The 27,022-nt window shown below is 50.9% G+C and overlaps 1 protein-coding gene across 1 annotated transcript in view; it reads left to right on the top strand.

Moving 5' to 3' along the window:
- The window catches only part of ABCC3 (ATP binding cassette subfamily C member 3), a 47,805-nt gene that overhangs the window by 3,482 nt on the left and 17,301 nt on the right, over positions 1-27,022 (top strand). The window contains exons 2-18 of the mRNA XM_052657687.1: positions 9,181-9,357; positions 9,688-9,813; positions 10,014-10,151; positions 10,955-11,080; positions 11,286-11,347; positions 12,009-12,140; positions 13,541-13,732; positions 17,023-17,200; positions 17,299-17,460; positions 17,978-18,070; positions 19,264-19,467; positions 19,572-19,718; positions 20,116-20,203; positions 20,557-20,623; positions 20,872-20,998; positions 21,077-21,253; positions 26,837-27,004. Coding sequence (XP_052513647.1) covers positions 9,181-9,357; positions 9,688-9,813; positions 10,014-10,151; positions 10,955-11,080; positions 11,286-11,347; positions 12,009-12,140; positions 13,541-13,732; positions 17,023-17,200; positions 17,299-17,460; positions 17,978-18,070; positions 19,264-19,467; positions 19,572-19,718; positions 20,116-20,203; positions 20,557-20,623; positions 20,872-20,998; positions 21,077-21,253; positions 26,837-27,004 — 2,364 coding nt within the window. The remainder of the gene's footprint in view (positions 1-9,180; positions 9,358-9,687; positions 9,814-10,013; positions 10,152-10,954; positions 11,081-11,285; positions 11,348-12,008; positions 12,141-13,540; positions 13,733-17,022; positions 17,201-17,298; positions 17,461-17,977; positions 18,071-19,263; positions 19,468-19,571; positions 19,719-20,115; positions 20,204-20,556; positions 20,624-20,871; positions 20,999-21,076; positions 21,254-26,836; positions 27,005-27,022) is intronic.

The following is a 27,022-nucleotide window of genomic DNA, read 5'->3' as shown; positions in this document are numbered from 1 at the left end:
GACCCTGTCCACACTCTACACATGCTACACTCTAGTAGCAGCTCTTGGCAGAGTCCTGAGGGTCTCCTGCTGGTCAGGCACCATTTTTCACTTTCACTGTTCCCTTGGCTGTTTACTCACCCTAGGGAGGGGCAGGGCTCTAGTCCCTAGACACTCCCTGTGTCTCCCGCTCTGTTCCAGCTAGTGCCATTCTGTTATTGACTAGCTGTGTGACTTTAGGCAAATTGCTCACCCTCTCTGAGTTCCAGCTGGGACCTCCTTCAGGTCTAGTTGCTCCGTTCTGATTCTGAACACCTGAGCCTCAGACTCAGGGGGGGTTATGACTAGGCTTCTGTGGACTTTAGGGCTCTGGAATGCCAGGGTCTTCCCCAGCCTCCTCCTGGGTCACTGCACAGTCGGAATAGGCGGCCACCATAACATATGAGTAACAGAAAAGGCTCTGATTTCAATGTATTTTGATTTTCAAATGAAGATAGTAACCCCCAAAGATCTGGGAAACTGGCAGAGGCAGGGATGGCTTAGGCAGGTAGGTAGGAGGTAGACACCCCTCAGCATACTGGACACCAAACACCACCCCCACCAGGAACCCAGTCCTCCCTGCCAAGCTAGGGGCTCTAGAATACCTCTCTCCATCCCACCTGGGGCACCAAAATGGAGCCTCTGAACTTCTGGCTCCTGGTAGAAAGATTAGGTCCCCAGGCTGGCCTCTCCCAAGCCCTGATGTCCCGGACCTGGTCTGGAGAGCTGGAGACTTAGGGAAGGAAATGAGTCAAGGAAGTGGCACTTGAGAGGGAACTTTGCCAAGCCCGCCTGCTGGTCCTCTCACCAGGAAATGACCTTGGAGCCCGGGACCAGCCCCCAGGGAGGGAGGCCCCAGTGGGGCCTGCCAGCTGACTGGCTGAGGAGGCAGGGTCAGACCACCTGGGTGGTGTCCACCCCTCCCTGGTGTGGCTGACCCAGGAGCACAGATGCAGCAGGATCCCTGTTGGGGTGGGGCGGTGAGGCTTGGATGTGTCACTGCTGCGGGCGGGGTGGGGTGGGGGGAACCTCCCCTCCCCCACCTGGAGCTGTTCCTTTTCCAGGGCTGGATCCAGGAGGCGTTCCTGGGCTGGGGTGGGTGCTCATGGGGGCTAATCCGTGGACTGGATTTCTCCTTCTAACTGGATAGTCAGGTTTCTAGTCCAGCGGCTCCCAGAATGCCAGCTAGTCTGTTACCTGGTGATGGCAGCCCCTTTCCCTCTGCTCTGTGAGAAGAGCCACAGCAAGGAGGTGGTTTAAGGGCAGGCTGTACGGCTGAAAGGAGATTTTTAATGTTTCAGGTGAGCTGGACACAACATGTTCTATCCCCAGGGTGGTTTGTCATGTTGGAGCCCTGACAGGGACTGAGACTCTGGAGCTGCACGGCCTGGGTTCAGGTCCATGCAAACCAGGGCTGGTCACTTTTCAGCCATGAGTCTCAGCTGTTGCGGACATTAAATAATAATCTTGGAACACAGTGGTGCTTAAGTACCTGAAGTTCTTGCTGGTTGCCAAGGCCCATTCAGAAGCAGAAGGGCCAGCCAGGCTGTGAGCCACAGACTTTTGCCTCCAGACCCAGACCCTTCCAAAGGCTATAGTTAGTGCGTGTGAACAGGCCCATGCTCTTTTTCTGTACCTCCATTTCTGCTGAGATAATGAACTTGTCAGTTGATCCCTTCTCCCCACAACACAGGATTAAGGAAGTAATTACTCTTCTCTTGACAGAGGCTATCAAAAAGCCTGGGGCTCCCGGGGACTGGAAAGTCCCTAAAGGCTCTGTGGCAGAGGGCTCTTGGGTCCTTACTGCCACCTGTCCCCTGCTGGGTAGGGGTCTGTAGGGATTTCAGTCTTGGTGCCCGTGAAGGGGCTCCCCGGTATGTGGTCCACTCTGGGCGCCAGACCTTATCAGTCCCATCCAGCTGTTTAATCACATTGTTAAGGTGGCTGTTGTTGCCGTGGAAACTGTGTGGGTGGCAGTGGGGGAGGGCTGTGGTCTTGGCTCCCAGCCCAGCTGGTGTTCTTCAGAATGGAGACTGGGGGCTGGTGGTTTGAGAAGGGATCACCCATCCAACCCTGTGGGGTTGCAAGGAGTTGTATGGGGTCCATGACCTCCACTAACCCTGTCCTTTACACTTAGCTTTGTTTGGGTCAGAGACCCTCTCGAGTGCCTTGGTGTCAAGGAGACAACAGTCTGAGCTCCTGGGCGTTCAGCAGCACGTATGGGTTTTGGAGGGTAACTTTAACTTATTTGTCCATTTATTCTTTCTTTCTTTTGTTCCACAAATGCATAGGAGTGTGGTCTCTGTGCCAGGAACTCTTCTAGGCAGTGGGGCTGCCTAGCTGACCCAGCAGAACTAACAAACTGGTCCTCATGGAACACATATTCCAGTGGAAGAAGACAGAAAAATTATAAACATAACAAATAACTCAGTTATATACTATCCTAGATAATGGTGAGGGCTATGGGAAAGGAGGACAGGCTACCAGGGGTGGGGATGCAGGAGCCGGGTGGGGGTTACAATTCCAGTTTTAATTAGAAAGGTCAGGGTGGACGTCCATAAGATCTGAGATCTGAGCACAAGCTTGCAGGTGATGAGGGCATGAAGCAGTACCGCTGCCTGGAGACTAGCGCAGGCCTGACGTTGGGAGACTGCACAGAGGGCGGGAGGCAGGTGAGAGAGGGGAGTGGGGAAGCTGAGGTCAGAGAGGCGGGGGAGCAGATCATGTGGGTTTCAAGGGCACCCTGGGCTTTTACTCTGAGTGAAATGGGGAGCCCTTGACAGGTTTTAACCAGAGCAGTGACATGGTGCGTCGCTAAGACGTCCGGCTTAGGTTTCATGAAGACGTGCCTCTAACTGCTGTACTGAAGGAGACTGCTGGGTAAGCGGCAGGAGCAGAAGCAGGGAGAGGAGAGAGGGGGTGATGCCGCATATCAAGTGAGAGAGTGGGGTGGAGAGGAGCAGTTAGATCCTGGATCTATCAGGGAGATCCAGGTGAAGATGCCTTTTTATAGATAAAAAGCATTGGATATAATCCTTTCATGTAGTTTAACCTAATAATTTGAAGGTAGAACAGACAGGATTTGCTGAAAAGTTGGGTGTGAATTGTGAGAGAAAGAGAAAGAACCAAGGATGACTCGGAGGATTCCAGCCTGAGAGAAGGAAAGCATTGCCCTGCGTCAAGGCGGGCAGTTTGGAGGAGGGACAGGCAGGAGTCCTGCTCTGGGCGCGCTGTATGTGCTGGGTCCTGTCATTGTCTTAGCAGGCTGCTGAGCTGCGCTATGCTTAGTCGGGTCTGACTCTGCGACCCCAGGAACTGTAGCCCCTCAGGCTCCTCTGTCCATGGGATTCTCCAGGCAAGAATACGAGAGTGGGTTGCCATTTCCTCCTCCAGGGGATCTTCCTGACCCAGGGATTGAACCCAGGTCTCTTGTGTCTCAAATGTATTGTGCATTTGCAGGTGAGTCTTAACCCCTGAGCCATCTGGGAAGTCCTCAGGTCTTAGCAGAATGTCTGAGGTAAATAGATGTCTGGGGACAGAGGCATGGTCTGGTACGCTATCTCCTGGAGAGGGCTCTGCCCAACTGAGCCCAGGCCGGATCTCCCTGTGGATCAAAACGCTCATCTGGTCCTCCTAAGATCTCTTGATTGTTGCCACAATGGAAGTTTATGAAACCACAACAAGGTCCCAGCAGCTTCTGCTCTGTCACCTGCTTCCTCCAGTATTGCCCTATTTGAGTCAAGGCGCCTTGCTGTTCACTCTCCCCCCGAAGTGAGCTGGCTGGGATGCTATCCCGATGGCCATTACTCACGCGCACAGACAGGTTCAGAGGGATGAAGGCGCTCACCCACGATTCCACAGCTCCAATGAGGCAGCTCACCTGCGATTCCACAGCTCACCCACGATTCCACAGCTCCTCCAGTGAGGACCCACACTGGGTCCTCTACATCATAGCCACTCCCTGCCTGCCTCAAAGAGCCTTGCCCTTGACCCATCGTAAGCGTGAGTCCTGGTTGTGCCTTTGAACTCAGGCTCCGATCCCCCACACACACTCTCCCTCGTCAGTGGATGAGTAGACCTTGACTGACAAGGTCAATCTGGGCTGCTCCTCGTACCTGACCCCGTGCTGGGAGTTGGAAGGTGTGGGGCAGGAGAGGAGAAGAGTAACAGTAAGGCCCAGTGTCTACCCTGAAGGGCTCACATCGCTGTAGAGAGAAGATATATTCACAGGTGCAGGCCCAAGCAGCACGAGATGGGAGTGGCTTGGTGTTAACAAGGCCTGGGTGCTCCTCCCAGCTCCTGACTGCCAGGTGTCCTTGGACCTGTTGCCAGAGCAAGTGGAACCTGTTTTTTCTTTTGCAAACCAGGCCTAATACTGTTTCTCTTCTTTTCTTTTGGAATAATGACCTCTTAAGTGCTATAATAAAATGCTGCTGAAACATAAAGGGCCTCGATCACTCAGGTAATGAGTAATTTGCCTGAGTGCCGAGACCATACAAAACAAAGCAAAGCAAAGCCCCTTGGAGGCTGGGGCACCCCAGAAATGCTTTCTGTAGAAGGTGTAGCTCGAGTTGGGCCCAGAGAGGTCAGTAGTTCCCTCCCTCCAGGCCCAAAGACCAGGTGATAGAGTTGGGGATGGCCTTGGGCCAGCTATCGGACTGGTAACGAAGGGGATGGGATTAATGGGCTTGTGAAGGGTTAAACAGGGTGTGGCTGCCACTTGAGGGTGGCATGGATCAGTACATGGTCCTTTCATACACTGGGCCACGTGTAAAAATGGGGAGGAAGAATCCTCACACGCAACACCGAGGGTGAGACCCCCCAAATGCAGTGCAGAGCGAAGAAGCTAGACATGAGAGATCTAGGCTGTGTGATTTCCTTTATAGGAAGGTCCCACGTGGACAAAATCACATGTGTTTGGAACGCAGAACAGAATTCCCCTGGGATGAGGAGTGGCTAAGAGGAAGCCCAAGAGGAGCTTCCGGGCATCAGCCATGTCCTGTTTCTTGATTTGGGTTCTAGCTACACAAGCATGTTCAGTGTGTGAAAATTCACTGAGGTGTATACTTAAGCTGTGTGTGCTTTTCTGTAAGTATATTATACTTGGGTAAGAAATGTCTTAAAGAGGAAAGCCAGGCAGGCCGGGGTGTCTGCCTCCCCCACCTTGGAAGAGCCCGACCAGGCCTACAGTGTAATCCCGCTCTATGATCCAGCCCTCAGCCCTGGGCTGAGTGCCAGTGCTCAGCAAGAGTTGCTGGTCCTTGGCTTGCATTGCTTGAGTGACTACTGAGTACTGGGTTCTAGAATACAAGATGTATGTGGAAAGCCTCTGCTTTCCAGGGTTTGAGTGAAACGCCCCCAAAGCAGGTGTCGGTGGACTTCATGCTCCCTAGAGGCAGGAACCATTTGTCCCAAGTGTACTTCTACCCCCCACCCCACCTCCCCAACCTCCCCACCAAGCCCATAGCAGGCCTTTACCGGAGCATCATCGAGTGGAATACATATTCTAGAAGGTGGTTCTTTAGGTCTTTAAGTGCTGAGTTCAGAGCTGGAAGGATGCTCAAGCTGGGAGAGGTGGGTCCTAAGCTGGGCCCGCCACCCTGCCCTGTCATTATTGGGATTTTGACAAGTGGAAAGAGGGACCCGACTGAAAAAAGGTGTAGGAGTGCAATTTAGAGTGAAGTGAGTTTGGCATTGGGGAAAAGGAGCAGTGGGAAGGCAGGAGGGGTGCTTGGACTTGGCTCCAGGAGCGGGTCTGGGGACATGAGGCAAGGGGCACAAAACTGCATTTCAGATATCTTGCAACTGTAGGCAGGTGCATTAGAGGCAGAGTGCTGACCCAGATGGAATTAAAGAGTGGGGACAGGCTGAGGAGGGGGAAGCAGGGTGTGCAGACCACTCCATGAACTGTTTTCTTAAGATGATAGAACTCAGGCATATGTTTAATAGCTTAGATAGCTGCTGTTGCTGCTGCTGCTGCTGCTAAGTCGCTTCAGTTCTGTCTGACTCTGTGCGACCCCATAGACGGCCTCCCACCAGGCTCCCCCGTCCCTGGGATTCTCCAGGCAAGAACACTGGAGTGGGTTGCTATTTCCTTCTCCAATGCATGAAAGTGAAAAGTGAAAGTGAAGTTGCTCAGTCGTGTCCGACTCTTCGAGACCCCATGGACTGCAGCCCACCAAGCTCCTCCATCCATGGGATTCTCCAGGCAAGAACACTGGAGTGGGGTGCCATTTCCTTCTCCAGTTTAGATAGCTAGCTAGATAGAAAATTCAAGGCCAGCTGTGGGACTTGAATGCCATGCTTGGACTTCGTCTGAAGGTTTAGAGGGAGGGTATAAGGTTATCCTTTTGTTTATTCATTTATTCAACAAATCTTTAATCTATTGAAAGCAAATTTTTGGTGCGCACTTAGTATGTGCTGGGCATTGCTCTGGGTAGTTAGGATACATCAGTAAATGAAATAAAGATTCTTTCCTTCAAGAAACACATATGCCAGCAGGAAGAAATGAAGGAAAACATTTTAAACTACTAAATTATATAGCATGTTAGAAGGTGGAAGGTATAGGGAAAAGAAAAAGCAGGGAAAGGTTAAGGGAATACCGGAGATAGGGTGCAAGTCCAGTTCAGTTCAGTTCAGTTCAGTCGCTCAGTCGTGTCTGACTCTTTGTGACCCCATGAACCGCAGCACGCCAGGCCTCCCTGTCCATCACCAACTCCTGGAGCCCACCCAAACCCATGTCCATTGAGTCGGTGATGCCATCCAACCATCTCATCCTCTGTTGTCCCCTTCTCCTCCTGCCCTCAGCAAGAGACAATAATAAACAGAGTGGTCAAGGTAGGCCTCAAAGAGAAATAAAGACTCAAGGATGTCTAAGCGAGGAGTGTTCCAGACAGAGAGCAGCAAGTGCAAAGGCCTTGAGGCAGGAACATACCTGGTGTGTTCGGAAGTAGTACTGAGGCCACTGGCTGGAGTGATGGAGGAAGAAGCAGCAAGAGAGGCCACAGGTTGGCAGGAAGGTGCGCTGTGGAGGCCTTGTAGGCTCTTGTACGATGTGTAAAGTGGAGAAGTCCAGTAGGCAGCTGGATATAGACTTGAGGATTTGGAGAGTGGTGGGGTAAAGTTGGGGCTAATAGTAAAGAACCTGCCTGCCAACGCAAGAGACATAAGAGGTGTGGGTTCAATCCCTGGATCAGAAAGATGCCCTGGAGGAGCACATGGCAACCCACTCCAGTATTCTTTCCTGGAGAATCCCATGACAGAGGAGCCTGGTGGGTTACAGTCCATAGGGTCCCAAAGAGCTGGACACGACTGAAACGACTTAGCACGCATGCGCGCGTGGGAAGAGATAAACTTGGGAACCATCGGCACGTCGATGAGACTGGATGAGATTGCCCTGGGGTTGAGTGCAGATGGAAAAGGGGATGGAGAAGAGGAAAGGACTGAGCTTAGGGGCACTCTGATGCCAAGAGAGGGAACCAACAAAGAGGATTAGAAGGAAATAAAGACCAGGAAGGAAGGGGAAGACCAGGAGAGTGTGGACAGGGATCTGGGCCCATAGGGCATAGGAAGGAAGAGAATCCCATGGAAATTGCTCAGGAAGAGCTGAGAGCTTGGGCTAGACTGATGGCTGAGGGGCCAGGTGGGAGGGGCCCTGTGGGAGATGTTATCATCCCAGCGTTACCCTCGAAGAAACGAAGAAACAAAGGCCCAGAGAGGTAAAGCTCAAGCATCTTGCCTAAGGTCAAACTGTTTGAAAGAAGTAGAGTCAGTAGCAATGAACTTAGCAGTGAACAATATTTACATAGTCAAAAATATGTGAACTCTGAAGTTTATTTAGCAATAGCCTGTGATGTTTCTACACTGGAAGGCTAAGGGAGTTCAAGTGGAGAGGGAGATAAAAGCCTTACCTTCCAGTGAGAAGAAAATGGCAAAAGAAAATAGAAATTACCAAATAGTGGTAGATCATGTAATAATAATGAAAGCAAATTGCTTAAAAACATGAAAGTGGCTCCCAGAACAATGTTAGCATGTTTGAACATATTTACCCCAGGAAAATGGAGCTAGGGGTGGGGAGTAATGAAGCAGGGTAACATTTTCCTTTCCACAGTTAGACTTTTAAAATTATATGCGTGTTATAACTTTGAGAAAAATAAAAATGCTAATTCTTTAAACTGGCAATTAGATGGTAGGAGGTTCTATCCTTTGGTGTTGTCTCTAGGTGGATGGGCTTGTGGGCGAGGCCTGATTTTTATTTGTTTATATTTTATGAGTTTTCTGTAAAGAATGTCTAATACTTTGCAAGAAGGGAAAAAAGGATTAGTTCATTGGTGACCTTGGGGGAAACCAATTTTAGTAAAATATATGTTTGAATAATTTCCCCCATCCATTTCTAAAAAAATTCTTAGGTGCAAAGACAAAACGGAGGGTGGGGATCTTGTCTGGACTCAGTGGTTCCCAAGGACGCAAGACTTTCAGTGCTAGAACCAGGACAGTCCTATGCAAAATGAGACAATGGGTCACCAGGGCTTTGTTTTACAAAGCTCTCTCCACATCACTTTGTTCCTTTGAGTTCACTCCCACTGAGGGAGGTAGGCAGGGTGGGGGATGGCCTCCCTTATTTTAACAGAGAGGCAACTAAAGCCGAAAGAGGCTCCCTATCCCTTCCCTGGGAGACTTAGAGAGGAAGTGGACTCTTCAACCATGTGCATATACTGCTTTGATAAAGTAAAGTAATTTTTAAAAAAAGAGTGGAAATCTCGAATGACAGAAAGCAGATCAGTGGTTGCCCCGAGAGGGATGGGCTGCAGAGGGGCACAAAGGAACTCGGATAATGGTGGGATATTTGATATCTTTATTGTGGGTAGCAGTTTTGCAGGTGTGTACAACTGTCATTCATTGGATTGTGCACTTTAAACGGGTGCAGTTTATTGTGCTTGAATTATACGTCAGTTAGAGAGAAAATATGAGGAAATGAGGAAACTAGCACCCTTAGCCTCCTGGGAGAGCTCACACTTCGGACAATGCCTGCTCATTTGCACGCTTAGCTTTTCAAGGTCACACGCCTTCCACCCGCTAGGGGGCATGGAGCAGCTCTCTGGCCCAGCCCCCTTCCTGGAGCGTGAGCCCACTGCTGCCCCTGAATTCTCCTCTCCTTTCCAGGACTCTAACCTGTCCCTGCACACGGACAACCCGGACTTCACTCCCTGCTTCCAGAACTCCGTGCTGGCCTGGGTCCCCTGCGCCTACCTGTGGGCCGCCCTGCCCTGCTATCTGTTCTACCTGCGGCGCCACCACGAAGGCTATATCGTCCTTTCTCACCTCTCCAGGCTCAAGACGGTCAGAGGCTCGGGACTATCCTGTGGGTGGGACCGGAACGTGAATGAGTCCCTTCTCCCACCCTCAGTGACTGGCCTGGGTTCCCCAGCCGCACCCGCCCTGTGCTCAGGGCCTGCCAGCTGGGTCTACAGCCCAAAGAGATAATCTCTGGGGAAGTTCAGTCAAGGTCTCCAACAATGCTCTCCCCACTCTGGAGAAGCTTCCAGCCAGTGCCCAGCCCGGCCCTTGAAGGCAGGCCTGGGCAGATCTATTTCAGGACCAAAGGCCCCTCCCCAGGGGGGGTCTCCAATTCTTTGAGGGTGGAGGCTCCAACCTATGCCCCGTTCATAGGCCTTGGGCGTCTTGCTGTGGTGTGTCTCCTGGGCTGACCTCTTCTACTCCTTCCACGGCCTGGTCCACGGCTGGGCCCCTGCCCCCGTCTTCTTTGTCACCCCCTTGGTGGTGGGGGTCACCATGGTCAGTGTGGGACCAGGGGATCTGGGCGGTGGATCTGGGTGGGTTGTGGGATGCTGATGGGGGAACCATGGGCTCTGAGGAGAAGGCTGGACACCCTGGAAGTGGGTAACCCCAGAAACACCTAGCCATGGGGCATGGGGAGGAGTGGAGTCAGGTCCAGACGTGTGCCCTGGCCCAGCGCCTGCTGCTCCCCCGTGCAGCTGCTGGCCACCCTGCTGATCCAGTATGAGCGGCTGCAGGGGGTTCGGTCCTCGGGTGTTCTCATCATCTTCTGGTTCCTGTGTGTGGTCTGTGGCATCATCCCCTTCCGCTCCAAGATCCTTTCAGCTTTGACACAGGTAAGGGGAAAAGAGAAACCCGCCAGGTCCCACCGCTGTCTAGGGATTGGCCCCAGAGCTCAAGGCATTGTTGGCTCCCAGGCTCCTCCTCTCTGCCCCTCCTCAGCTCCCAGGACCTCCTCCGCTATTCAGTCCCTTTTGTGTCATTCCTTGCTTGTGGCATCTTTGCTGAGAAGCAGGCTGGTGAGCAGGGTGAGAGTCAGTGTACCCAGGGAAATGCAGCAAGATGCGCCCTTTGTTGGCTGCTTGTGTAATGTAGCCGCTGCCGTGGTTGCCACCACCGTCCAGTGCAGTGTTTGTGCAGTGAGAACGTGTGTGCACCCATGAGCAATTTTGGCTTCCCTGGAATCCCATTACCTCGTTCTCCCCCGTTCTCGCACCTCCCACAGTCCCCGGTCCTCCTCTTGATTTTCAGTGGCAGTGGGGGGAAGGTGATGTGGTGTAGGAACACTGGGGATCAATCTAGTGTCTCCCTATTTCTCTATCTCAAGAGAAGTCAGTCAAGTGTATTTAGAAGAGCACAGGCTGGGAACAATCCAATTACTTTGTGATCTTGGGCAAGTTCCTGAGCCATTTGAAGCCTCATTCCTTCAATTACACAGGGGATGTAGGTGAGCAGGGCAAGTCTCCACCAAATAGCAGACCCCTATGATCTTTCCCTTCTCTCAGAGCCCTCTGGGTGGGCGACCCCGGGACCCCCAGGGGCTGACTCCTACACAGAGGAATCTGGTGCCCCAAGAAGTCCTTTGGACTACAGGCCCAGGGATCCCCAAGCTATAGTGTTGCTCCCCTTTCTCCCCCAGGGCAAGATCTCAGACCCTTTCCGCTTCACGACCTTCTACATCTACTTTGCTCTGGTCCTGTCTGCCCTCATCCTCTCCTGCTTCAGAGAGAAGCCACCGTTTTTCTCCCCCAAGAATATGGACCCTGTAAGTTTTAATGGAGTTGGGTGGTAAAGGCGGTTCCACAGCCCATTGCTCAGCCCAGTCCTTCCGGTTCATTCAATCTTCTTGTCACCTCCAGAGTGTGCAGACTGGGGCTTGGAGCAGAAAGGAGTGAGGCACCCTCCTCCCTCTGCTCTGCCTTGAGAGGAAGGATCCTGATTTCCCCTGTCTCACTCTTTTCACCTTCTAGAACCCCTGCCCAGAGGCTGGAGCTGGCTTCCTCTCCCGCCTGTCTTTCTGGTGGTTTACAAAGTAAGTTTTCTCTTTCCTAAGCCTGGGAATCTGGGGGTGGGGATGGATTGTTGGGGAGTTAGAGAGAGGAACGGGAGCAGGCCAAGAATTCAGGAGCTTGAGGAACTGTGAACCCCAGTGAGCACGGGGCAGGCAAGGGTGGGGAAACCTGTCTGTTTGGGCCGGGGGCTGAGTACAGAAGCCAGGCCTAGTCCAGTTCTGATCCCAGGGCAGGCCATGAGGACAGGCCCAGGGTTCTAGAGGGAGAATTAGTTCCCAGCTCTTTGGTCAGGGATAAGCTTGCAGCTGTCATTTCCTTGGGCATCTCTCAGAGTAGCTAAAGCAGGAGAATTATGTCTGTGACCTTGGTGACAGCTCATTAACCATATTGTACTGAGGAAGCGCCTGGACTAGGTCTCCATCCAGTGGGTCTTGTCATCGCTCAGGGCCCCAGTCAGCATCAATTTCATCACCAGGGCCCAGGAGTCAGTGGGGCATCTGAGAAGCAGAGAGAAAGGGCTGGAACTTGGAGTGGGAGTCAGTGACCCCCATCTTGCTCACTGTAGGAATAAAAGAGACACTCTTCTTGGCTACTGTTCCCCAGGGACATCCTCTTGTCTGGAGACCCTTGTCCCCAGGCTCCTAAACTCTGACCCAGTGTGGTGCTGCCTGCCCACTCCAGGTTGGCCATCCTCGGCTATAGGCGGCCCCTGGAGGAGCGAGACCTCTGGTCTCTAAACAAGGAGGATCGCTCCCAGATGGTGATACAGAGGCTGCTGGAGGAGTGGAAGAAGCAACAAGATCAGGCAGCGCGGTGAGGCCCCCTTTCCCCCAGTCCCTGCACCCCTCCACCCCAGACCCTTCACACAGCCCGGGTCTCCTGCAGGCGAGGTTGGTAGATCACATGGCTGGGGGTGGAGGGAAAATCAGGTGCAAGTGATCCTGGGGTGTGCAGTTTAGGCCTGCGTGGGGCCAGCTGGAGAATGGCTGACACTTTCACAACACTTTGTCCAAGGGGCTTCCCTGGTGGCTTTGACAGTAAAGAATCTGCCTGCAGTGTGGGAGACCTGGGTTCAATCCCTGGGTTGGGAAGATCCCCTGGAGAAGGAAATGACTACCCACTCCAGTATTCTTGCCTGGAGAATTCCATGGACAAAGGAGTCTGATAGCTACAGTCCATGGGATCGCAAAGAATTGGACACAACAAAGCAACTAACACTCTGTCTGAGGGACGGTTCTAAGATTAACCCAGTCGGTCTCTGACAGCCCTACTGCACAAGCTCTAACGTCTTTGTGTGACAGATGACATCACTGAAGCGCTGAGGTTTGATGATGCACCCAAGGTGCCCTAGTTGGTGGTGGCACAGGCAGAATCCACACCTGACTGTCTGGCCCCCTGCAGCCACTCCTGAACTGCCCTGACTGACTTGAAGGGTGGATTCCAGAGACTTCCCTCAGGAGGGGCAAGGACCAGGGGAAGAAGGTTAAGGCCAGCATCCCCGCTTAATCCTGCCTTTTATGTGGAGCCAGCAGCTGGAGGAAATTACCATCTGACTGAGGGCCTTCCCACTGACCCAGGAGTCTGTCTCTGGCTGACTACTCAGACAAAAAATCTGAGACTCTGAGTCCTCCTTCTTCACCCACATCCCCCCCAGGGCCAAACTCTTTTGCCTTCCAGCCACAGTCTGTGTCCCAGAAGTCCCATGCTGGTTCTGTCTGAGCCACTGATAGCCAACTGGCTGTGGAGGAGCCAGGGACCTGGACTTGGTCATCCGTGTCTTGGGTTCATGGCTTGGAGCCTCTGAGACCTAATGGCCTCCAGTCGGCCTGCTGCACCCCATCTCTGTCCCTTCATGCCACCTCCACTCCCTCCCTGCTCAGCCCCCCAGTGGCTAGGCCACTAGCCAGCCCTGCCCAAGTCTCCTTTCTCATAGCATTCTCCCTGAAGCCAGCAGCCCTGGAGAGGCAGATGCTGGAAATTGCTGGGTGTATAGTTCTTGGGGAGCAGTTAAGACACCTCTTTGTATATCCTCTAGAACCTGAAGACAGAATCACTTGGGGATTCTCAGCTGGAAAGTTGCATTGTCTGTCCCAATTCTGAGAGCCAAGAAAACAGCTCCCCCTCTTACCTGCTCTTCAACAGCCCCGGTGGCCCTTGGCTTCATGGGGCCTTTGTACCCATTCTGACTCACTGTTCCTTCCTCCTCGGACCAGACGCCAGGCTGCAGAGGCTTCTGGGAAGAAACCGTCCAGTGAGGGTGAGGTGCTGCTTGAGGGCCGACCCCGGGCCCGGGAGGCCTCCTTCCTGCGGGCCCTGATGGCCACCTTCAGCTCCAGCTTCCTCCTCAGCATGGGCTTCAAGCTGATCCAGGATCTGCTGTCCTTTATCAACCCGCAGCTGCTCAGGTCTGTCCACGCTCCCACCCGCACAGCCCTTCCTGGGACAAGGGGCTGGCCTGGGGGACAAAGAGTGGGGAAAGAGCCCCAGTCCAGGAACTGGGGGGCCATCCCCATTTTCTGTGGACCCTTGGCAAGTGGCAGAGTCTCTGCACCTCCTTTCCCCATTCGCATCCAACTTACCTGGCCCAAGTACAGCTGCCAGGCACCCCGATGTATACTTTTGCAAACATACTCTCTTTAAATCCTCCCAACAGTCCTACAGAGGATTTCCCATTGTACAAATGAGGAAGCAGAAAAACAAAAAACAACAACAAAAAATGAGGAAATAAGAACTCAGAGAAATGAAGTAATTTGACCAAGGGCACGCAGCTGGTGGAGATGGATTTGAGTTCAGAGCTCTGAACTCCAGCTATGGTGCCCTTTCCAATTGTCCCCTGAGTAGCTTGGGCTAGAAGGAGCTCTCAAGTGAGGGAATGGGAAGGAGCCCTCACTCCATTGCTCCTCCTTTCATGAATTTGTACATTTGTTCATTCAATGAACATTTTTTGAGCCTCCAGGGTCTCAGAATAGTGCCAGACCCTAGGTATACAAAGATAAATAAGATATGGTCTTAAAGCCTTGTGGGAGAAACCAGTGTGTAAATCTGTTAGAGCACAGTGTGGGCATAGGTGTACTCAGGTGTCTGAAAAAGCCCTCAGAGGTACCCTGGGAAGGGGCAGGGTTCTCTTGCCAGCCAGGGAAGTTGTTTAGTTTGGAAGGACCGGCAGCTAACTAACTAGGTGAAGAAGGAGGTGAAGGTTCAGAGTCACAAAGGCCTGAGACAGCATGACTCAGGAATTCCAAGCACTTACGAATGCTAGAGGAAGGGTGACTGGGGGGAGGGGCAGAACAGCAAAGAGAGAGAGGGAAAGCTAAGAAAATCCTGGAAAGATTTGAAGCCAGGGAGGGCATCTGGCTTGCATCTGGAAGGATCCCCTGCTGGTAGTGTGGGTGGTGTAAGGCAGTGTAGCCAGATGGAAGTGGGCCAACTAGGTCTAAGGAAAGTCCAGGTCAGGAATGAGCTGGGTTCAGGAGCTACTCTGGAAATGGGTGCCTGTGTCAGGGAAAGGGTGGGGACAAAGGTGACCTGGGCTCTTGGATAGCTAGAGAATGATGGAATTTTTTTTTTTTTTTTTTGGCTGAGATAGTGAACTCAGCAGGAAGAGAGACCTGGGCATGGGGCACGGTGGTGAGCTGTGTCTTCGCCATGTCAGGCTTGAGGTGCTGGTGGCCCCCAAGGGAGACTCCCAGCTAGAGGGAGGTCAGAGAGTTTTCAGAGTCATCATGGAAGCCCAGGGCTCCATCTCTTTGGCTGACCCCATCCAGAGAGGGGCCTTCATGTGAAGGCCCCAGACGGAGTCCTAGGGCATTCTGACAGGTATGGGGGAGCAGAAGACTAACCTGGAGGGGCCAGAGTTGGGAAAAGAATCCAGATTGTGGACCAGGGCACAGAGGACGCATCCAGGGGAGGCCATGGCCCCCAGTGAAGCGAGTTGACCAGGAAAATAGAGCCTGAGGAAGACAACACGGAGCTTGTTGGCGACTTTGCCAAAAACAGAGGCTGAGACAAAGGGGAGGGCCTGAGAGAAGGGTGTCTGCAGCGGAGACAGGGCCGATGAAGGTCTAGAAACTTCCTATTAAAGGTTTCAGTTTCCTAGGGTAACAGAGTCCCACAAACTGGGTGGCTGAAAACAGGAATGTATTCTTTCATGATTCTGGAAGCATGGTCTGAAATCAAAGTGTCAGTGGGTTGGTTCCTTCTAGAGGCTCTGAGCGAGATCTGTTCAGCTTCTGGTGGTGCTGGCAGACTCGACTTCCTTGGCTTGAGACTCATCGCTCCAATCTCTGCCTCCATCTTTGCACGGCATCTTCCCGTATGTGTGTGTGTCTGTCTGTCTGTCTGCATTTGTGTCTCTGTGTGCACATCTCCCTTGCTTTTCTCTTATAAAGACGCCAGTCACTGGATTCAGGGCCAGACTATTCCAGTACAACCTTATCTTAACTTGACTACATCTGGAAAGACTCTATAAGGTCACATTCATAGGTACCAGCGGAGAAGGCAATGGCAACCCACTCCAGTACTCTTGCCTGGAAAATCTCATGGACGGAGGAGCCTGGTGGGCTGCAGTCCATGGGGTCGCTAAGAGTTGGACACGACTGAGTGACGTCACTTTCACTTTTCACTTTCATGCATTGGAGAAGGAAATGGCAGCCCACTCCAGTGTTCTTGCCTGGAGAATCTCAGGGACGGGGGAGCCTGGTGGGCTGCCATCTATGGGGTCGCACAGAGTTGGACATGACTGACGCGACTTAGCAGCAGCAGCAGTAGCATAGGTACCAGGGGTTAGGACTTAAGCATGTCTTTTGGGGAGTCACACCCAACCCACAGCAGAAGAGGCCTGGCCATGACTGTGGATTCCTCCATGGGGCCAAGAGGAGGTTTGTCCTAACATGGAAGAGACTTGATCATGTTAGTCTGCCAAGGCACAGAGCTGCCAGTGGAGAGGAGGTTCCTGGGGATGAGGCGAAAGGGGGCCAATGATAAAGCATGCTCCTGAAGAGGCGGGTGGGATCTGGGGCTTAGGGGGCAAAATCCAGCATGGAAAGTCAGAAGGACGCCTCCTGTCCTGAGGCAGATGGAAGAGGGTGAATGTTTGCAGGGAAGTTTGTAGTTGGCAGGGAGTTCTCAATGGGAACAAGTACGTGGGCCACTGCTGAGAGAGGTGGGGCGTGAGGACAGATCAGAAGGTAAGAGGTGAAGAGGACTGTGGGAGAGGAATTAGATTAGGGTCCTGGAGAAGGTCACTGGGCAGCTCTGGGGGCTGCTGATATTGAAGAGGATAGATTTCAGTGGCGAGAGCCTGTGTAGTCAGGCACTGGACTTCAGAGCCCTCAGCAGTCCAAGAAAAGGTGCAGGAAAGTCTAATCAACGGACGTGCGGCATTGCTTCCTGCCACATGGTCCAAGGAGGCAAAACAGGCAGGCCAGTGAGGTTGGTGGCCAGAGCGTAATAACGAGGTAGGTGGAGGGAAGCCGTAGTAGATGGGAAAGGAGGTGGAGGAAGAGAGGAGTAAGGAGACAGAGTCTTGCGCCAGCTCTGGGCTGATTCTCGTGGTCTGGGTTGGGCTGTGGAGGGCCAGCAGCCTTCAAATGAGAGGCTTGAGAGAGTGGAGGCTGAGGGGCAAGAAGAGAGCATCAGTAGGGGGAACAGCCTAGGGGAGATTCCCCACGCTTATTGTTCTCTCCTCCATTTGCAGCATCCTGATCAGATTTATTTCAAACCCCACGGCCCCCTCCTGGTGGGGCTTCCTGGTGGCCGGGCTGATGTTCGTGTGCTCCGTGATGCAGACCCTGATCTTACACCAGTACTACCACTGCATTTTTGTGATGGGGTTGAGGTTTCGCACGGGCATCATAGGTGTCATCTATAGGAAGGTCAGCTGGGGCAGCAAATGAGGGGCTGGGGAGGCCAGCCCTGGGGAACTTTGAAGAGACTCGCGTGACCAGTCCATCAGCCAACTGTCCACCTGCAGGCTCTGGTCATCAGCAATTCAGTCAAACGTGAGTCCACTGTAGGAGAAATTGTCAACCTCATGGCAGTGGATGCGCAGCGCTTCATGGACGTTGTCCCCTTCATCAACCTGCTGTGGTCAGCCCCCCTGCAGATCATCCTGGCAGTGTACTTCCTCTGGCAGGTGACTCTTGAACCCTGATCTCTGCCTCCTTCCTCTGACTTCTCCTTCCTTCAGATGGGACAAGAGAGAGTTATTCTGGGTCAGCAGAGGGGTGGGGGACAGAACTGTGAGGATGCTGGTGCCTGCAATCAAGTCTTTCCAGCCTGTGAGATTGTCCCTCTCACAGAACCTAGGGGAGGGAAGAGGGCCTTGGAGACAAGGTGGGTGTGACTCTGGTTGTCATTGCCTGTCTATCTGTATTTGCCTCTCTGTGTGTCGGGATGCCCTTCAGTGGCTGCCTGTTTGTCCCTATCTGTTGTCATTATCTGATGGCTGGCTGTTTCTGCAAATGCTCTTGCAGTTTTGGCTTTATCTGTATGTCTTCTTTTCACTGTCCATCTGTTTGGCTGACCACTAACTTTTGCTTCGGGCCCATCCCCGCATTTCAGGTCAATAGGCTTCTGTCTGTTGGGCTCTGTCTATATACTCTGTATGTTGGTCTGTCTGTCTGTCTAATCTATCCATCGTGCATCCTCAGAACCTGGGTCCCTCCGTCCTGGCTGGAGTTGCTCTTATGATCTTGCTAATCCCACTCAACGGAGCTGTGGCTGTGAAGATGCGTGCCTTCCAGGTGGGTGCTAACAGACTGAGCTGTTCCTGCCTGGAGCCCTGGCCAGGTGCCTGGAGGAGTGCAGTCACTAACCTGGGCCTTACCCACTACCTTGCTTACTGAGTACAGATGGCTCTAAGCCACTTTCACAAACCTTAGCTTACTCTTGCCTTACAACCCTGAGAGGCTTTAGAAACATTCTCATTTTGCAACTAAGGAACCAAGGCCCAGAGAGATTACAGCAATCCAGAATCAGACAGAACTTGCCTCTTCTGGTCTAACGAGAGTTTCTCTACCACATTGCACTTAGTGTAAATAGCCAGTCATTCAGTCCTTTATTGGCAAACATTTATTGAAGTCTTCCCTAGCTTCCCACTGTACACAAAATAAATGACAAATTTCCACTACCACCCACTAGGCCCCTGCTCACCTTTCAAACCCTCACCTCCTGGAATATGGCTAAATTTCAGCCAGTTTGGCCTTTCTTTTCTCCAAATCACCAAGCTCTGCATGCCTCCGGGCTACCATACATACTGTTCCCTGAAATGTGCTTCAGCCTTCCTTGCTTGCCCAGTTCCTTTCCTTCCTTCACCCCAGCATAAACTTTGATTTCCCAGTTCCCACCCAAATTATTCTCTCCCAGAATCCTGCTACTCCCATTGGGGTATGCATACTGATTTGACGTAAGCATTTATTCAGGTGATTGCATCCTAGCTACTTCTTTTATCAGATTGTCAGCTTTATGATGGCTGGGGCCTTCAGTTGTTTATCATTATCTGCCCTACGTCTAGCACGTGGCCTGGCACATAGTAGGTACTCAATAAATTGGGGCTGAATGAATAAATTAGTGTGGCCTGCTATACCTTGGGTTGGGGACTGGGTAAAAAAGAGAAATAAGGGATCTATTCCCTCAGGCTCACATGGATTTGAGACGGCATACATGTTCAGGGTGCCCTATAAGAACATGCCTCAGAAACCCAGGGAAGGGGCCTGGGATGGTCAGTGATGGGCACTGAGGCTGGAGCAGGATTTTGTCCAGCAGAGAGGAAGGGAGCTTGGCTTGGGCATTCCAGGCTGGGGTACAGTACAGGCTGGCAGGGAGGAGTGGTGGGTAGTCTAGCTGCCGTGTGTGTGTGAGTGCAGAGAAGATGTGTGCCCCTATTGGTAGAGGTCTGGGGAGGGGCTCAGGTACGCCCTTGCCACACTTTCCGTAGGTAGAGCAAATGAAGTTCAAGGACTCACGCATCAAGCTGATGAGCGAGATCCTGGGCGGCATCAAGGTGCTGAAGCTATACGCCTGGGAGCCCAGCTTCTTGAAGCAGGTGGAGGGCATCCGGCAGGATGAGCTCCGGCTGATGCGCCAGGTTGCCTACCTCCACGCCATATCCACCTTCATCTGGGTCTGCACCCCCTTCCTGGTGAGGCGCCCATACCTGGGCTGGTGTCCCGTCTCCTGCTTGGTCAGCCTGGGCCTCTGAACCCAGCAGACTCCACCCTGACACCCATCCCCACCGTTGCCCAGGTGACCCTGACCACCCTCGGAGTATACGTATCCGTGGACAAGAACAATGTGCTGGATGCTGAAAAGGCCTTTGTGTCCGTGTCCCTTTTCAACATCTTAAAAATTCCCCTCAACATGCTGCCCCAGTTAATCAGCAACCTGGCCCAGGTAAGCCTGGGTAGGGCTGGGGTTCTAGTGGAGTTTGGGCAGGTTGATGGGGCTATTTAGGGTCGGGGATAATCAGGGAGAGTTATTGGAATCAGGGGAGGGCCATTTGGCATTATGAAGAATTGTTTGGTCAGCAGACTCATGGGCCATTTGGAGTCATTTAGGTAGGGTTTCTGGAAACCCAAGTTCTGGAGACAGCCTCCTCTTACCAACATGGACCCTATCTTTGGCAGTGGGAGCCAGCCAAGACTCAGGCATGAGAAGGGACCCAGCACCAGCATCTGGGCCCTCAGGGGGCCCAGCCTCACCCAGGAAGGTGGGGGCCAGCAAGGGTAAGAGGCGATGGGTGTAAGAAAGGCATAGCTTCCAGGGCTGACTCACACCCTTCTGCATGCAGACCAGTGTGTCTTTGAAACGGATCCAGCATTTCCTGAGCCAAGATGAACTTGACCCTCAGTGTGTGGAAAGAAAGACCATCACCCCAGGTCCAGACAGCCTCTACCTGGGCTTCTCTTAACCCAGCCACTTCTCCAGAAAATTCTGTTTCAAACTTTTAACTTTTCTCTTGTGGCCTCCTTTGCTTCATCCTCCTTTCCCATCTGCTCTCTCACTCTGCCCTCTTCTCTTCTGGTTCTTTACTCTCCTCTGTTATCCCTCCCCAGGACCCGCCATCACCTTCCTTCTCTAGGGCGCTTCTTACTCCTCCCTGCCACCTCCCCCTCACCACCCGCAAGCTTCCCTGTGCTCCCGTTGGTTCCTTTCCGTAGGGCTCTTCCACCCAGGGATCCTCTCCCCCTTGCCCTGGGCCCCCTGACCCTGTGCACCTCTGTCTTCCCAGGCTACGCTGTCATTATACACAATGGCACCTTTACCTGGGCCCAGGACCTGCCACCCACCCTGCACAGGTACCAGCTTCTCCTTCCCTTCTCAGCTGCCTAAAGTGGACCACAGTTCAGATCGTAGCAGAACCCACCCCCCCCCCCCCCCGCAACCCCCCGCTCCCACTCGTCAGCTTTTGACCTGGGAAACAGGAAGAGCCTCAGCTTGCCAGGGTGCTGTCTGAAAGGGAGGAGAGCTTGGGTCTTCAGGTGGAAGGTGGGGGACAAAACCTCGATTCCTCTTCTGACTGGGCTACTTGTCTCCTTACCCCCAGCCTTGATATCCAGGTGCCAAAAGGGGCACTAGTGGCCGTGGTGGGGCCTGTGGGTTGCGGGAAGTCCTCCCTGTTGTCTGCCCTGCTGGGAGAGATGGAGAAGCTGGAAGGCAAGGTGTATATGAAGGTGAGAGGGGCAGGGATTACTGGGAAGGGAAGCTTGGCCAGGCCTTGGGCAAATCCTGAGGTAAATTCCTTTGGCCAGGGTTCCGTGGCCTACGTGCCCCAGCAGGCATGGATCCAGAACTGCACTCTTCAGGAAAACGTGCTCTTTGGTCGAGCCCTGGACCCCAAGCGGTACCAGAAGGCTCTGGAGGCCTGTGCCCTGCTAGCTGATCTGGAGGTTCTGCCTGGTGGGGACCAGACGGAGATTGGAGAGAAGGTACAGTCTCTTATCTCACTCTCTGGGGGAGTTAGCACATACAGCTGTCAACCTCAATCCAGCTCAGATCCAAATATGCATTCATTCATTCACACATTCATCTATTAATGATGTCATGCCTAGCTCTGTGCAAGGCACTGGTAAAGCAGATCTATTACTGGGGGAAGCTGACTTATAAACAGGTAGGGGCTGTAGAATGTCCTGGAGGGCAGGTTAAAGGCCTGTTCAAGGTACTGGGAAGGAGTAAAGGAGGTAGTCTGCATAAGGAAAAGTATCACTTTTGAGCTGAATCTTAACAGCTAAGGAAGAAGCTCTTATCATGCATCAGATTTTATGACATACCTACTATATGCCAGGCAATATTATATATTAGTAAACATGTGTCCGTGCTGAGTCACTTCAGTCGTGTACAGCTCCTTGTGACTTCATGGACTGATTCCTTCAGGCTCCTCTGTCCATGACATTCTCTAGGTAAGAATGCTGGAGTGGGTTGCCATGCCCTCCTCCAGGGGATCTTCCTGACCCAGGGATCAAACCCACATCTCTTATGTCTCCTGCATTGCCAGGTGGGTTCTTTACCACTAGCACCACACGGGCAGCCCATACGTTAGTACAAACACCAGACTAAAATCTCTGCCTTCATATAGCTTACATTCTAGTGGGGAAACATATGTTAGCAAGGTAAATCAGTAAAATGTATAATATTAGGTGAATGCTAAGAGGAAATGATGTGCAAGGTTGTATTATCAGTATGCTTTGTGAAAGCCTCACTGAGAACTGGAGACTTGGACAAAGTGAAGGAGTGGTCTGTATGTGGGAACATGAAGCCCTGTCTGGGACATTTGAGGCAGAGAGAGCAGTAAGTGCAAAGGCTCTGAGGCAGGAGTGTGATTGGGGCATTTAAGGACCAGCGAGAAGAACAGTGTGGCTGGAATGAAATGAGCAGGGATGAGGAGGAGGAAGTGAAGTCAGTGAGGTATCCAGGCAGCAGACATAAAGCCTTAAGTCTACTGTAAGGACTATGGCTTTTACCAAGGGTGACGGAAAACCTTTAAGGGTTCAGTTCAGTTCAGTTCTGTCCCTCAGTCGTGTCCAACTCTTTGCCACCCCATGACAGCACCCCAGGCTTCCCTGTCCATCACCAACTCCCGGAGCTTGTTCAAACGCATGTCCATCGAGTCAGTGATGCCATCCAACCATCTCATCCTCTGTTGTCCCCTTCTCCTCCTGCCTTCAATCTTTCCCAGCATCAGGGTCTTTTCCAATGAGTCAGCTCTTTGCATCAGGTGGCCAAAGTATTGGAGCTTCAGCTTCAACATCAGTCCTTCCAATGAATATTCAGGACTGATTTCCTTTAGGATTGACTGGTTTGATCTCCTTGCAGTCCAGGAGACTCTCAAGAGTCTTCTCCAACACCACAGTTCAAAAGCATCAATTCTTCAGAGCTCAGTTTTCTTTATAGTCCAGTTCCCACATCCATACATGACTACTGGAAAAACCATAGCTTTGACTAGATGGACCTTTGTTGGCAAAGTAATGTCTCTGCTTTTTAACATGGTACCTAGGTTGGTCATAGCTTTTCTTTCAAGGAGCAAGCATCTTTTGATTTCATGGGTGCAGTCACCATCTGCAGTGATTTTGGAGCCCAAGAAAATAAAGTCTGTCACTGTTTCCCTTGTTTCCGCATCTATTTGCCATGAAGTGGTAGGACTGAATGCCATGATCTTAGTTTTTTGAATGTTGAGTTTTTAAGCCAGCTTTTTCCTCCCCTCTTTCACTTTAATCAAGAGGCTCTTCAATAATTCTTCACTTTCTGCCATAAGGGTGGTGTCATCTGCATATCTGAGGTTATTGATATTTCTCCCAGCAATCTTGATTCCAGCTTGTGCTTCATCCAGCCCGGCATTTCACATGATGTACTCTGCATATAAGTTAAATGAACAGGGTGACAATACACAGCCTTGACGTACGCCTTTCCCAGTTTGGAACCAGTCTGTTGTTCCGTGTCCGGTTCTAACTGTTGCTTCTTTGAGGGTTAGTGTTAGGGTTAAGGATGGAAGGCATTCGATGCAATTTGGTGTGACTGGAGGTTAGCAAGGTGCAAAAGATGCAGGGTAATACGTAGAACTTTGATGACTTTAGTTAAGGTTTTGATCTTTACCCTAAAAACCTTGGGATATCAATGAAAGGTTTTATTTTTGTATTAATTTATTAGTTTTTGGCTGCTGCAAAATATACATGACGTGGATCTTTTTTGGCTGTGCCGGGGCTTGGCTGTGGTGGAGGGTTCTTCAGTTTCAGTGTGTGGGCTCTAGAGTGTGGTGGCATTAGCTGTGGCATAAAGGCTTAGTTGCCCCATGGCATGTGGGCTCTTAGTTCCCCGACCAAGTGAGGGTTGGACTCCTGTCCCCTGCATTGGAAGGCAGATTCTTAACCACTGGACTATGAAGAAAGTCCCCATAGCATAAATCTTTAACTTAAAAATCTTTAGAAGTATATAGATCAGTAATGTTAAGTTCATTCACACTGTTGTGCAACCCATCTCCAGAACTCTTTTTATCTTACAAAACTAAAACTCTGTACCCATTAAACAACAGCTTTTACTTATCCATTCACCCCTCAATAGACACTCCACCTTTCATATATTGTGACTAATACTACTATGAATGTGGGTGGGCAAAGGTCTTTTTAAGACCCTAGATACCCTAAAGTGGAATTTGTAAATCAATTCTATGTTTTTATTCTTTGAGGAACTGCCATACTGGTTTCCATGATGGCTGCACCATGTTATATTCTCACCAACAGTGCCCAAAGGCTACAACTTGCACACATCCTGGATAACACTTATTGTTTTCTGGGGTGGTTGTTTGTTATTTGGTTTTGTTTTTTGATAATTACCATTCTAATGGATGTGAGGTGATATTTCATTGACATTTCAATTTGCATTTCCCAGTCATTAGTAATGTTAAAACACCTTTACATAAGTAAGGTAATATAAGTAAGAGATAAGTAAGAGTAATGTTCAGAACACCTTTACATGTGTTTGTTGGCAGTTTGTATATCTTCCTTGGAGAAATGTCTATTAAAGTCCTTTGTCCACATTTTAATCAAGTTGTTTAGTTTTTTGTTGTTGAATTCTAGGAGTTCTTTATATACACTGGATAGTAACCCCCTATCAGATATATGAGTTGCAAATATTGTCTTCTGTTCTGAAAGCTGCCTTTTCACTTTGCTGACTGTGTCCTTTGATTGCACTGAAGGTTTCAGTTTTAATGTAATCCAGTTTTTCTATTTTTACCTTAGTTGCTTGTGCTTTTGATGTTATATTCATAAAGTCATTGCCAAGTCCAATGTCATGAAACTTTTTTCCTGTGTTTTCTTCTAAGAGTTTCACCTCTTTTTTTTAGACACTAAAGATTTCAACGTATATTCCTTCAAAACAAAGACATTCTCTTACGGATCTATGGTTAAGTTATCAAAATCAAGAAATTTATCATTAATACAGTGTTACTATCTAAAAATCACTGTCTGACCTTTGAAATGTCATTGTTTATCCCAGTCTTTTTTCATTGTTTTCTTCCCTGGTCTAGAATTCAATCCAGGATCATGAGTTGCATTTAGTTGTCATATCTCTTCATTCTCTGTCAATCTGGATAGTTTCTCAGTCTCTGTCTTTTATTTTATTTTTAAATATTTATGTATTTACTTTCGGCTGTGTGGGGCCTTAGTTGCATCGTACAGGCTCTTTGTTGCGGCCTAAGAGCTCTTTCTTTGGGCTCTTCCTTACGCCACGCAGGCTTCTCTCTAATTGTGGCACACAGGCTCCAGAGCACGTGGGCTCTCGAGTTGAAGTGGGCAGGCTCAGTAGTTACAGGGCGAGGGCTTAGTTGCTCCACAGCATGTGGGATCTTAGTTCCCCAACCAGGGGTTGAACCTGCTTCTTCTGCACTGGAAAGCAGATTTTTAACCAGTAGACCACCAGGGGAGTCCCAGTCTGTCTTTCAGAATATCAACACTTCTGAAGAGTACAGGCCAGATGTTTGGCAAAAAGTTTCTCAATTTGAACACCATTAGTTGTTTTTTTTTTGTTTTTTTTTTTGCAGGGGGTTGGGAAACCAAAGTAATGTTGTATCCTTGGTGCATCATATCGGGAGGCACATGATGTCAGTTCATGTCTTACTGACTAATGTTAACTTTGATCTCTTGCTTGAGATGATATCGTCCATCGATGATTTCATTTTATAACCTTCATTGATTTTTGCCTGAGTCAGTGTTACTATGATGTGGGCCAAATGTTGATTTTGTAACTCCATTCTTTCTATGATTATTAGTTGGCATTTTACTCTAAGAAAGAGCTTTCCTCTCCTCCCTTTTTGCTTATTCTTTAGTTTCTTTCTATCAGTGCGGGCTCATGTTTGCTTATGTGATTCGGTGGATTATAATCCATTACCATCATTTTTTATTTGGATGTTCAATTTGTCAGCGAAGAGTTTTAAGCAGGGACATGAATCGCATTTTGAAAAGCTGCCCTGGCTGCAGTGTGAAGGGGCCCAGAGGCATAGGAACCAGTGGCGAGGCTCTCGTGTTGGTCTGGGGAAATGATCTGGGCCTGAGTCTGGCAGTGGGGATGAGAAACTTTTAAGTAGGAGTCTGAGATGATAGGAACCCAGAGCAGACCTCCCCATCTACAGTCTAACTCCTCCTTCCCGTCTCTCCCGGACCCACACTGACCTCACAAGCCTGATTTGTGCCCAGAGCATAGTAGCACTGAAGGAAGCCTGGTTGGTCGAATGCAGACATGTTCACATGCCTCAGTCACTATAGCTGCTGTGGCCACCCCTCGTTTCTCAGCAGCTGCAGCTCCCACCCCACATTTGCTGTCCCCAGGGGTCAGTTTCTCAGGGTACCCCTAAAGAGCTGAGCCTGTTCCAGAGGGAACAAGGAGAGCTGGTGGCAGGAAAGCAAGGTGTACCTCTGGGGTCTGCCTGCTGGGGTCTGCCTTGCTGCTATGTGTCTGACTTTCTGCGTAATGGGTTTAAGAGTGATCTTACTTTCCCTCTGGTATGTGAATGATCTCAGGGTTGATGAACTCTGGGGTGGTGGATTCTGGGTTTCCATTCTTGCTTTTGCCTTTAATAGTTTGGACTTTGGATGAAGTCATTAACATCTTGGGCTCTAGTTTCTTCATCTAGAAAGTGGGGCTAATGATACCTCCCTGGAAAGACTGACATAAGGACCAGAAGGGATAATTGTTACAAAAGTCATCTACAGACCATATGGGCAATGGGAGACTAAAAGGTCTATTACCTCCTGGGGATTTCCAGCCTCCTAGAGTAAGACGGTGGAAGGTAGGGAAACCAGCTGGGCAGGGAGCAAGTTGTCCTCAGCTGCTCTGGGGGGACTCTGAGAGCTACCACCCCTTCATCCATGACCTTAGAGCCTCCCAGGGACAGAACCAGGCATATGAAATGTGAGTTTAGAGGTCTGCCTTGCTGAATGATAATTGACAGGGCCTTTGTCCCCCTTGTGATGGCCTGACTCTCTTCCACCCAATACACACTTTTCACCTCCCTTCTCCATCAGGGCATTAACCTGTCTGGGGGTCAGCGTCAGCGTGTCAGTGTGGCCCGAGCTGTTTATAGTGATGCCGACATTTTTTTGCTGGATGACCCACTGTCAGCCGTGGACTCCCATGTGGCCAAACATATCTTTGACCAAGTCATTGGGCCAGAAGGTGTGCTGGCAGGAAAGGTGAGGTTCCCAGAGGCT

Source organism: Budorcas taxicolor, chromosome 19 (genome assembly GCF_023091745.1).
Source record: "Budorcas taxicolor isolate Tak-1 chromosome 19, Takin1.1, whole genome shotgun sequence".
Taxonomy (NCBI): Eukaryota; Metazoa; Chordata; class Mammalia; order Artiodactyla; family Bovidae; genus Budorcas; species Budorcas taxicolor.
This window is presented reverse-complemented; position numbering and strand designations above follow the sequence as displayed.